The sequence below is a fragment of the Haliaeetus leucocephalus genome, unplaced genomic scaffold (assembly GCF_000737465.1).
Source record: "Haliaeetus leucocephalus isolate CR32 unplaced genomic scaffold, Haliaeetus_leucocephalus-4.0 Scaffold317, whole genome shotgun sequence".
Classification (NCBI taxonomy): Eukaryota; Metazoa; Chordata; class Aves; order Accipitriformes; family Accipitridae; genus Haliaeetus; species Haliaeetus leucocephalus.
Genome location: NW_010972753.1, coordinates 5,008,018 through 5,021,159, shown reverse-complemented (window position 1 = coordinate 5,021,159; position 13,142 = coordinate 5,008,018). Strand labels below are relative to the sequence as shown.

Genomic DNA, 13,142 nt, shown 5'->3' with positions numbered 1-13,142 from the left:
TGTGAATGGGAAGAGACATGGGTAAAACAGGAAGACTGATGCTACAAAGAAATTGCAAAAACCATATGTACAAGACCCTGTTTTTCCTCGTATGTTATCGATTGTAATGCATGTTTAACAGCAGCAGTCGAGGATGTAGTTCCAGGCACTGGACTGCAGACTCAGCTCCTACTCAAGGGGGTTGACGGCCCCTTGCATTTCGGTCACCAAATGACACTCGATATACTGGTCTCCCGTGGCAAGAGGGGCAGTATCGCACTGTTTGTGTGAGCCTCTTCGGGATTCTGCTCCCGGTTAGTTTTTGTCTGTGGCCGCTGACCGTTTATAAGTGTCATAGGGATGTTGCAGTAGGTATGCTGGTTACCTATTGAGGTAAGCGGCAGGGTGCCGGTAGGAGGTACATCGTATTCATAGCTTCGATAATAGTGTTTCTGGCGCATCTGTGAATGATATGTGTTATGAAAGGTGGAGCGCAGGTCCGGATGGGCAGTGGCAAGAGCAGTGGAGGTGGCAGCAGCCATGGAAATTGCGGAGACTGTCTGCAGTTCCCCAAAGGGCCCCTGCTCACTGACATCTAAAACCTGCTCGTGTGTGATGGGTTCAATCCTCTTAAAAGGCATTTCGTACTGTAAACGTTTCCAGAACTTGGAATTCAACTTGTTGCATTTTGGTCCATGCCATTTAATGACAGTGAGGAGCTTGATGGTATGTTTCAGGGCCTCGACCTCCTGGTAGTTCATAACTCCTCGTAGTTCACTGCATTCAATCAGTATCACTTTGATTTCGCCCGTGACTAACATGTTTCGAAGCCGCGTTTCCAGTTCAAAGATACTCCAGCCTCTTCTTACCACGTAATTTGGAGTCATGACGATGATCAGTCGCTTGCTTTGGTCTACACATCTTGCCACGTCTTCAATGTAGGCTACAAAATAAGACAATTGCTCAAAAATCAATCTAAGAAAACACTCTGCTCCCATAGACTGGGGAGAAACAACAGAGGCAAATCCCCGCTCCCAGAAGAGCTCACTGATATATGTAAAAACATCACTTGCAGACGTGCCAGGTTTGCTTGCCAGGACATGGTCCTGGGCAACCTGCTCTAGGTGGCCCTGCCTGAACAGGGAGGTTGGACAAGACCACCTCCAGAGATCCCTTCCAACCTCAGCCATTCCGTGATCCTGCGAAACTTCTATTCCCTCATGCGCTATGGATTGTGTTTGTTTATGAGCTGTGGTTTTGTATCAATATCTGTATCTTTATTGGAACATGTGTGTCCATCACCATTTTTTTCCTTAAAGAGGCAAAGTCGCCCAGGCAGGTAACAGAGCAGCAACTGTGTGCTTCAGGGGTTCGGTCTCAAACCCAAAGGATACTCTAAGGTCTACTGTAGGATTAGATTCTACTTTTCCTTTCACGCCCCCACCACACACATTCACAAACCCATTGTTGCCTCCTGCAGATTAATGTTTAATTTGCTGTAGATTCAAAAAACATCCACGTGATCATTCGATGTTGTGCTTTGCCTATACCAAGCATCCTTTCTTATCTTTAGTAAAAGATACTGATCTTAGCAGCGGTCTGTATGGTTACACTGAAGTTATGAAGAATGCTAGAGCAACTTACAAAAAATCACTGTACGGAGGTTGTAATATGTGAAAGAAACATGAAAAAGATCTATTTGTACCAGCTGGAATCAATTCTAATTTTCAGTCTCTGAGAATGATCCAGTACCTCCACTACACGTTTATCAGCAGTGGACACTAGCAGAATTCACTACTTTGCTCTACTGTAGATGGTATTACTAACCCTTGCCTTAGTCCAAACACAACTTTTTCTTTCCTGTCTGAATTTCTGTAATAAATACTTAGAAACATGGCTATCTTTCCAGGTAAATTCTAAGGAACAGAAAACAAAGACCTCTGTATTCATTCCTAGATAGGCAAGCTCTCAAAAAATCTGTGAAAAAATGTTAGTCTCATTCATTTCCTCTACTTATGCGTGCCCTTTCTGCACTGTCTCACCTTCAATCGACATAAAACAAATACTAAAAAAATAATCCTCTTATCTGGCAAATACACCTGAAGTATGTTTGGTGGCTTATCTTCACCATTCTCTAAGACAAGGGAGGAAAGGTGACATTCTGAAGGAGTAGGTATAGAAACTATACTAAAACAATCGCTGCAACCGCTGCATTTGCTGTTTAGGAAACACACCAGCATGAAGACTTGACTTACTTCCTGTGGGAATCAAATCTCTGTCTGGTATGAACAACTTGTATCCGTAATGCTTCTCAAGCATATCTGGTAGGATCTCAAGAGCAAATCTTTCTTCTTCTCCAGTTTCTTGATTCCACTGGTCAGGATCCACTTTGGTATAAGATAGATACGCATCATAGTCTTTGTTGTCTAAGGAAAGAGAGGAAGAAAGTAAGTTAGCTTATCCATTATTCTTGCAGATGTCCTAGATAATTCTCCAGGAATTATTTCTGGGACAATTTCCCAGGAATAGGAAATTGTTCAGATAAAATGGCAAGCCTTCACCCAATCTCCAGATATGAATCCATTCACCTTTCCTGTTTTACCTGGTAGAGGCAATCTTTATTTACACAGATGCAAGGAAGAAGGGATCCATATCCATACACTGAAGTCAGTTTGTTCATAAGCATTTGTGTAAGGCTCTGTATGAAGGAAATCCATTCGGCTGTGGGGTGACAGCTTGGGAGCACAGAAGAAAAAAGTTGCTGAAAACAATTTTAATTCTTCTCTAGCTTTCAAAGGGAAAAGAAAAACATGGAAATTTCTAAGCTAATGTGCAATTGTCTCTGTTGCATAGTAAAAACGTTTCAGTCTTGCCAGATTTTTACAATAAATTTAGGGCTTGGGGCTGGAATGTTCTAAGCATATGTGTAGCTTACTTGTAAAACTCATTAGCTTTCCAGGTCTGAAATTATTGCCAAGCTTAAATCTTTGCACCATCAGCTCCTGATAATGCAGTTTAAATCTCTTGAATTCTGTGTGCTTAAATTTGCAAATTTAATGTTGCATTAATGTACATTTCGTTACTTAACAGTGTGTTATTTCATTTCAATATGAGAAATAAATGTGCCTGTTTCTTAAATGTGCTTGGTGTGCATACTTGAAAGGCTGAATTAAAAGAGCCATCATTAATTTTCATTAGGAGGTCAATAATGCCAAGTGCTCTGGAACTAATTCAGTGGAATAAGAGGTCACGTTTTGACTTTTGTTGTGAAGAAAGCAGAAAAAAATCAATGGTGAGAGTAATGAAATGTTAACATCCTTCTAACTCTCTCGACAACACTATGCACAGGCTATCGAGAATATCAATTGCTTGTAAAAGAGACTTGATTGAATACTCATCTGTGTGTCATAAGTAACGTCATATTCAGTCAATGATGACTTCAGTTATTTACTGAGCCAATCCTTTCCTCATTTTACACCTTTTTGTACTCTGGTAGCATTTTTTGGAAAAGCCTGACAAATGCAGGATAGGTGCAAAGAGTATAAATGAAATTAATGAAACATTGCTAATCTTGAATAGTCCACTTCCTCTTCCTGAGGAACCATGTATACTATGCTCATTGACATTTGCAGATGACAAAATTAAAATGGTAAAACTGTAACTACTTTCAAACTTTCCAAACCCATGAAATGACCCTGTGCTCATTCCCTCCCGTACAAAATACACTATTTGAGTATTACCTATCGGATTGTTATATCCCCAGGAAAAAAACAAACAAACAAACAAAAGCAACAACAAAAGAAAGAAAACAAAAGAAAAAGAGGTTCACTCTTCCCATTATTTTTCTTTGGAGTATTTGTGAAACCATGATCCTTAACAACAGACAAGCGCCTAATGCCTTTGACAATGCCTTGACATAACACTGAATGGATCAAGTATGAGGTAAAGGGAGATTACATAGCAGGTTTTTGCTTCTACAGTAGGACAGTGTTAACCCAGCAAGCAAGTTAACACACAGAAAGGTCAAGAGATATACGGGGAAATTGTGACAGCCGACAAAATGCTGATGGGGTAATGCCATTTTCTGCTGTCACCTTAGTAATGGTCATAACCATTGCACATGCTCGAGAGCAGTGTTGCTCTGTTGGAAGTCTTTGAGTAAAGGTGAGAATGTATCATTTCTCAAAGGGATAAATAATAAGAAATAATGCAGTGTTCGAACTGTTTTAAAGGCTCAGGGTATTGTCTGTTAAGATGGTTTGCACATTCTTATTTAGAGGGAAAATTATTCTTGCTATCCCACTGTTTTCTTGCATATGTAATTATCGCACTGATGCATTTATTTGAAATACACATTTTTCATACCATGGAGGCTCCAGAATTTCCACTGACTACAACTGCGTTACCTGGTATTGCAGGGAACATTTATTTCCACCCTAGTCCCCTAGTTTTAACAGCATTTGAGGGGCAAAGAATGGCCAGGATCAAGGGTATGTCTACACAGATGGGTTCAGGCAATCATTAATTTATTCAAACTCCAATCCGGCAAGATATGTAGTCTGGTTTGGGAAGCTGCTAGATGCATTAGCACAGTGGTTTCCCTGAGCTATTATACTCCCCATCTGTCAAGTTTTTTAAATTTTGTTTAATGAAAAGTAAAAAGTTCAGCTTACAGCAGAATTACCTTATGTGGTAATTTTATTATTTGATGGGCTGACATACTGACATGAGCAGACAATCTGCAAAATGTGAAATGCCTGGGATACGCAGGGGATGATGACATATGCCTTTATTTTACTTCCATGATATTTATGTATTAGCCTGCTTTTAGTTAACTAAAATTATTTGGGTTACATTGCCAACTCTGTGAAACATTTTAAGAACTATAGCAGGCAGATAGCTGCACAGCCATCAGAAGCTATCTTTTCTGTGATGTGATCAAAGAGCAATGGCATTATTTACTACTTTCTCTAATTGTTACGGATAGTCAAAAAATGTAGAATTTCAGTTGTAATGAAAAAGGTGAGAACTCATAAAATTGTTGAAATCTCCCATCTCCAGGCAAGTATTTAAGCACACAGTAGGTAACGTCTCTGCATGTTGTTCTTCTCCGTTAAATGGTCTCACCTACTCCTGCTTGTAATGGGTGGGACTGATGCCTACATTCTAAAGAACATCTCTGATCTTAATTCAGGTTTTTTGACCTGCTGTCCCAATGGACTGAGAGGAAAAGACGGGAGCCTGCAGACAGCCAGATCTTACAGATGAGTCAAACTCTGGCAGCTGGGGCTCATATCTTGCCCGACTCTTGGCCACGTCATGTGGAACCCCCTTGCTCTCGGGCTGTTTTCCATGTAAGCCTTCCTTCGAGCAACGCTTCCAGGAGTGCCCAGACTCCCAGCAAGCATGCAGGAAGTCCATCACTGCTTTTTCTTTTCTTCATCATTCACTGAAACAGGTGTTTCACCCGTGAAAATATTTGGTGGCTGCACACCTGCCTTTTCCAAGAAAAAACAATTTCACCAGAAAACTCCTGATCTGTTCCTAATCACAAATCAAGTCATAAAGGACTTGATATTACTGCTTATATTATTATGTAGTATGATAATTACAGATTTGGCTATGCAATAAGTTCAGATACTGGCTGGATCTAATATGCAGTGTCAGAAAAAAAGGGCAAAAATCTAAATTCAGAACAAACAAAGCTGGTGGCAAACTAAGCTTTTCTTTAAAATGAGAATGTCCTCATTTCCCTTCATCAGCAAACAATTAAGTCTTCTATCCAAGCATCTTCAGAATGAAAATGTGATTGATTGTTGCTTGCACTTTGGCTTTAGATATAGATTATGCCATTTCGAAGATTTATTTTTTGCCAGGCTCCTGTGCATTAGCAATAAACTGGAATATAGTTACTCACTACCTGTTTCCTCCCACACTTAGGAAGAAAAATATGTGTTAATAACCAAAGGCAGAGATGTTGATCATTTCATCTGAAACTTTTTTTTCTTTCCCATGGAGATTGAAAACAATTATCTACATATACTTTTGTACCTGAAACCAGTCCTATCCTATTAACCATTTCAGGATTCTTTTTTTAGAAACATATCAGAATAAGTTCATCCTGAATTGCCTCCAAGTATGTTGCAGAGCTGTATTATGTTACGGCTGTCCTTTAATTTAGTGAGCACAACTGGGTGTGACGTGCACTATCATGCAACAGCAATACTTTGAAACATTTTGGTGTATTAAGTTTGCTCTTCTCATTCTCTGTGAATGGACAAGTAATCCTCTCCAGTTATGTGGTGTGTAGTTGCTTTCTGCTGCCTACAGGTAGTATACAACTAGGATGGAGCTCTTCAACTCAACAGCCTCCATTTCAGTGAAGTTTTGTTGTATTCATTAATTGAAAATATTGAAACAAAAATCTAAAGCAGACCTTGCATGGCGAAATTCAGCCAGATTTGATATAAAAAAATTCTTTGTTATTGTACTGTAGACAACCGTGAGAGCATGTGGAAGCTTTGGATCAGTTAATCACAATGGGGCCAAATACAGCCCATGCTCAAGGTATGATGCATTCATTCCACAAACGTTTCAGTCAGCCCAAAACCACCAGTACTGCAAGACTGGGGTCAAAACAGACTGTGAGGTACAAACTTTGCCATATCATTTCAACTGTTCTATAGAGTTGAAAGTGAGGACAGTGGGTAATGGCCATGGAGCTGTGCTCAGCCACAGATCTGATGAAATTGTTTGGATCGATCTTACGGGTAAACATTGAGGGTGAAATCCCAGCTTTATTAATAACAGACAGAAACTTTACTTCATTTAGTGGCCCAAGATTTTAGCCAAAACACCTGTTGCACCATTGCCACATGCATTTTTCAATGCTGTCCATTCCTTTTGGTACTCATCCAACCGTAGAATATATTATCATATTCCTTGTAACTTTCTACAGTGTTAATCCAGCAGAAGTGATATAAACTTCTAGGGCATGAAGTTGTAAATGCTGCTTGTTATTCCAAGGGTGTGCTCAGCAGCAGTCACTTAAAGGCTCAATGTAAGCATAAAATGAAACCCAGACTCTATACGCATCTACTTTGTCACATGCAAATGGGATCTTTGGGTAAGTAAATTGCTATCAGACATCTAAGAACTCATCTGTATGCATGCTCTTTTAACAGCTACACATGATGAAATGGTAAGCTGGTGCCTACAGAAAGATAGATGAAACTTCCTCTTCTACACGGACCAGCAAACATTCAACTTTGAATTTGTGTTACAGATGTACATGTTTTCTAATGATTTCCATGCAGTCCAAGAAGCAAGAAGTATGGGCCTTTTATTAAACCTTAAACATTGCAGATACTTCTCCTAGTGGGGGACAGAAGTATATATATGGATGAAAAATCAAAAATAAAAAAAACCCTTCATAGAGTCAGTTTTTTCTTATCAGTCATGTTCAAGCAGATGCCAAACTCTGATTTTCAGCTGGCATGATATATTTTAGCACAAGACAGATTAATAGATCAAAATAAAGAGAAATCCCACAATGTCGTCTTTCACAGTGAACCTTATCTAATGAAGCTGTAAGACCGAGACACCAGGGTCAACCTCCACCTCTGCCCATCCCGAAATCCTCCAGAGGAATTAGCAGCACCTTCAGAAACATCCAGTGCACCGAAGGCGGCTGCCTTCAACACATCTCCCATTTCTACATCAATAAGGACCTGGAGAGCTGATTGCCCTCCTTCGCCAGAGCACGTCCCAGCCTAGTAGAGACTCGCACACACGTTGCTGCAGTCTAGGAGCAATGCACTGATTTAACTGAGTTTCAGGATTTCAAGTAGGGGTCTTAGAAATGACAGACCAGATCCTCCCGTTGCTGTAGGGAGTTGAGGTCAAGCAGATGCAGGAGGATTTCTTTCCTCTTTAAAAAACGTGCTGTGTTCAGGAAAGGTTGCAAAGTACTGGGCTTTCGAAATTTCCCAGAGACCCTAGTTGCTTCAAAATTGTAATCACTATGGCATTTCATAATCTGCATTTGTTTCATTATCTGTGGGGCCACATTTAATGTACACACTGCAATAGTGTTCATCACCCTTAACGTAATAAAAAATGTAATTTAAATGCTTAGTTGAGTAAAATGCCCAAATCCTAAGTCTTTCAAAATGCTTATACTTTTCCTCACTCTATTTACTGTTGCATATGAAGCTCACCATAACATTTTCTTTTATTTTTAAATGTCAAGCCCTTTTAATGTTAATGAAAATTAAGAACTACCAACACTAGCTTTTTCTGTGGCAAAGTATTTGTTAAGTGTAGCATTCCTAATGATAGTTCATATCCTTGTGCAGAGTGGGTAATGGTGAATTGGAGGGAGGTTTTGTAAATGAAACACTGGCGAAGAGGTTAAAGAAATGTAATCAATTCTAAATAGATTCTGGGGTTTTCTCAGCATACTGCAGACCAGAAAAAAAAGGGTCCTTCATCCCTAGGAGGCACATTTATAAAAATATTAATGCAATGGACATGTGTTTCTTTTTTGGGTTTTTTTCCTCCTTTTTTTCTACTTTTTTTTTTCCCCCATTAAGCCACTTTGAACTTTGGAAGTCTAAAGAACATGAAAAAAATAAAAGAAATACCAATTTTAAACTTGATTTTATAAGAACATTTATGAAAACCCCAAGATATCAATGCTGCATTTGACATTTCTTGAAAATTAGGAGTGATTCCCAGCAGATAAAAATTCAGTCAAAAAATAATACAATGACATGATTTCAAGTGTAAAATAAATTCTCTCTGTAAGCTATATTTTCCCTGGTTTTCTATAATTACAGCTAAAGTTTGTCATTGATAGATACATAAAATAGAATATTACTTATTTAAACTGAATAACCTATTATTAAAGTTAATTTTTTCTCTTATATTTAGTCTGATTTTTTATTCCTAACTAAATGAAGAGCACATCTCAAATGTTTCTCAGTCATTCTCATTAACATGGAAGTTTAAATTTATTACTACTACTGAAGACATTCTACTTTCAATATAAAAAAACCTGATGAAGCATTAATCTTAGAAGTTGCTCTTGACAGATATGAAAACTCAGAGATCCTTATAAGAGCTTCATAATATTAAAAAATTATGAAAGTTAAAAGATGGTGATAGAAATTATTCTCTTGGTTGTTATGAATTATCTGCAGGTCAAATGCCAAACTAAGAAAAAACCATATTATTAGTAGATACTGAAAGACTGAGTGGTAACTACCTAGCTGGAGACATAGCATAGCATGGTAATTATCTATGAAAGACTGCAAGAAACTAGCTACTATTTAAAGAAGGAGAAAGCAGGAGGAGGCACTAATAAAGAGTGTCATGTAAACTCTGAAAATGGAAGAAAATATTTTTTTTTCTATACTAAAGAAATTCCTTAAATAAAAAGTGTCAAGAGGTGATGCTCTTATTATGGTCCTAATTCAACAAAGCAACTAGCTCTAGCTACCTGTATAAAATACATGCTTAATTTTATCTATATTCCTTAGCTCTGTTGATCTCAGTGACAGTACTGGTATCTTATGATTGGGTTAAGTATTTTGGAGCTAAGACAGCCTTGATCTAGGCAAAAGCAGTAAAAAGTTAAGTAAATCAGTATAAGTATAAAAAAAACCTCAAGGAAGAAATGGCTTGGAAACAGACTTTCAATCTAAGATTCTTGAAATCAGATGCCAATATGCTGTGTTCATCTCACCTACCTCCAAAATCTACAATGTTCTTTGGCCTTTGATAAAAAACCTTCAAAGCTCAGAACCATTTGACAGAGCTGCTGGTTGAGGAACAGGAGATATCTCAGTCTTCACTGATTTATATATGGTAGTCTTTTTTTTTTTTTCCTACTTTACATCTGGACTTTCTAACCTATAACAATCTTCTAGTTTGGAGTCTAAAGATGTTCCTGGTGATATTGTTATTTTATTTTGTAATACATATATATATTACACATGTACTTTAGATGCTATAAAATAGGAGGAGAGAAAAAAGCAGTTATTTTTCTTTCAATTAGTAAGTTTCAAGGAAAGAATCTAGAAAATCCTATATTCAGTGGAGACATAAATTGAGATCTTACTGTTTGAATTGCATTTCAGATGTAAATAAATAACATAAACAAGAAGTTAAGAGAAGCAGTACTTTAACAATAAAATTGTAATTAAATAAGAGGAAAAACCCTTTTTGTAAGCAGTAATATTTAGAAAGATGAAAGCTGCATTTTTCTAAAGGTGATTTTAATAGAATTTGAAATTGATATTCATGGAGCAGGATTTCTTATTGCCACAATTTGCCAATAGCCAATAAGAATACATACGCAGTGGTGAGGCTGCTATTGCAAACTTATTCTACAGGTCCCCAGGGAAGATTCTGTAATTGCAAAGTCACTAACTTCAGCAGTAATTTCAGCCTAGCTATACCTGCATAGCATAATCATTAACACAAGTGCTTTGGCGGTGCCTAAACTGTTGGTAGAAGTTATATTTGAAAGTTAGCAACTAAGTCACACTGAAACATTAAGAATCTCAAAGCGTTGCCTTTCCTTGCTGCATAAGAGGTTTACTGGAATGAAACCCAGGAAACCACTAAGAAGTGTATCTTACCTGCTCTTGTCTTGTACCGTTAACAAGATATTATCTGGGCAATCCCATAGGTCTCTCCATGAACCCTGCTAGTCTTTTGCAGCTAAATAACAGTAAGGACAAAAATCATGATTACCTAAGGACTCCCAGGTGCAACAGAGACTTCAAGGCAGAAACGGTTTCATCAACCTCCTAATTTGAGCATTGATTTGCTTCCCCTCCGCGAGCAGTAGAAACTCATCTCTTAAGAAAGTGCAACCAGCACAGCCAAGAAACAGCCACTATCGATGTCATGTACCGAATCCAAACAAGATTTCCTGAATTTAGAGAGCTCAGCAGTGACACATTTTAAGCACGTTAGGAGCGCTTTTTTTGCAATGCAGGAAAAACAAACCAACAAAAAGCAGCAACGTGCAGAACTGAAAGTGAACTTTCAGAGTTCAAGTGAAAGTTCAGAGGAACTCACCAGCCCTGGCTCCCAGGTGCCTTAGAATCATAGAATCATAGAATCACTTAGGTTGGAAAAGACCTTCAAGATCATCCAGTCCAACCATCAGGAAAGGAAAGCTGAGAATAAGACCGGGGACACAGCAGAGAGCTCCTGTCCACTGTTGTAGAAAGAGCTGATGGGACCTAAAGGCACCAAGGGTCATCGTGACAGTCATCATATTAGCTGCTAAGCAAAGCTCTCACTTTCTAGTTATCAGCTACCTAGGGTTTTTTTGGTTTTGAGCCTAAAGCTTGACTTCTTGGCAGCCTAGCTGTGAGAAATGATATTTATGTAAATTTCATTAGAAAACTATTTACAGCACATTTGTTCAGACTTTCTCTTTAATTGTGACTTTTTTATTCTTATCAATTTTAATGCCAGCCTCTTAATGTAGAATTTCTTCTTTTTTATGACAGTGTTCACCCCTTGGTTATTAATTCCTTCATACAAAAACTTCCACGAATTTAAATGGTCACTAATGTACCCAGGTAATGGTAGGGGCTGGTGCCTGCAGACTGTTCCTGCTGCTAACTGTACCATATGGTCTTTTCTGTGAAACTGGAATCTGGAATGCAAACGCAATAAATATGTTCCTGGTTTTGAGTAATTTTGCCTATCTGACCGTGTCCAGTGGTTTTCAGCCTGTCAGCCGTAGACTTCTAGATTTATCCTTACTATACCTTAAAGCTGGAAACTCTCAGGTCTTGAAATGGCAAGAAAAAGTTGAAAATAGCCGTTTTGATGACTTTGAGCCTCCTGTCCACTTCAAAGCACCATCATAAATGGTGGTGCTTAGGCAGTGGTCGCACTCCCCTCTCCACCCTCGCTGTGTCTGCCGGGGCTCTCATGCCTGGGGACTGATCCTTGCACAATTTGATGAGCAGGAGCAGTTTCACAAAGGAGAACGTTGTCCCAGGTAAAATCCTGGGAAAATTTCCGTAGATTTTAGGGAGCCTGGAAGTCAGCTCGTATGTAGGCAAAGAACGGTTTTTTGTTTTTTGTTTTTTTTTTTACAGTGGTATTATCTCTTCTGCTACAAGTAACCTTCCAAGGTCACAGAGTGCAAGGTAGAAAGAAGTCAGAGCATGTATTGATCACAGGTACTTGTAAATATTTACTTGCATTTTTACTCTTCTCTGTTAGTTAAAGTACGATAGTTTGTAGATCAAGCCATTTAAAAACTGGGAAAAGCAGCAAGGGAAGATCCTTGGGAAAAAAAACCAACATAAAAAGTAACTGCTAAAACACTCAGAGGATGATCACGGTATAAAATTTCTTGTGTTGGAGCTCAATTACAGCAAAATAGAAGAAATCATCACTTCTAAAAGTGGTTTTCACTAATAATGTGTTAGTTCTTAAAGTGCACTTTATGGACAAGGCTTTTTAAAATAAGCTTTTAAGTTTAGAGCTGCAAATCTGAAAAGATTGCCTGACGTTTAACAACGATCAGCCCTAAGAAGTTCCGAGTGAAGCATCTATTTCTGAAGATGTTGTTGTTTTCAGAATGCTACTGGACATTTCTTTGCATACCACTCCAAGGTATCACCTTCATCATGTATGCGGGGAGATCTTGAACTGAAATTCTCCACTTAAATTTGGGAGTTTCCGACCACCAAACCGGTAGGGGTGAGGAAGCCTCACCAAACCCGCGGGGGAGGAAGCTACTGCTTTGCCAAGGGTCAGAGTGTTTTTCTCGCCGCTGTGCTCCAGCTCCCGGGGGGATCTGTCAGACGTTCCCAGTGAGGTCCCCCGACTAAACACCGGCACGTTGCGATGCTCCACACCGACGGACACAACAGGGTGTCTGTCACGCAGTCCCCCGGTGTGGAGTCAGCGCAGAGTGGAAGGAAAAGCGATAAGACAGGAGCTGGATTTGATTTTATCCCAATTTAGTAGGAAAGGCAGGGAATCAACCATGAAAACAAAAAAGGGGGCTTCGATGCCCGTTCCCAGGAGACAATAAAGGCAAGACTGAGCTAAAGTGTTTGCAGGAGAGAGAAAAGACCAGAAGGAGAGTGTAGTCCCCAGAAGGAGAGAGAAGATGGGAA

The 13,142-nt window shown here is 38.9% G+C and overlaps 1 protein-coding gene across 1 annotated transcript in view; it reads right to left on the bottom strand.

Annotated features, from left to right (window-relative positions):
* Positions 1–203: 203 nt before the first annotated feature.
* IL1RAPL1 (interleukin 1 receptor accessory protein-like 1) overlaps positions 204–13,142 on the bottom strand; it is a 640,049-nt gene continuing 627,110 nt past the window's right edge. Inside the window, exons 9-10 of the mRNA XM_010571307.1 lie at positions 2,235–2,405; positions 204–922 (exon numbers count right to left, since the gene is read on the bottom strand). Coding sequence (XP_010569609.1) covers positions 204–922; positions 2,235–2,405 — 890 coding nt within the window. The remainder of the gene's footprint in view (positions 923–2,234; positions 2,406–13,142) is intronic.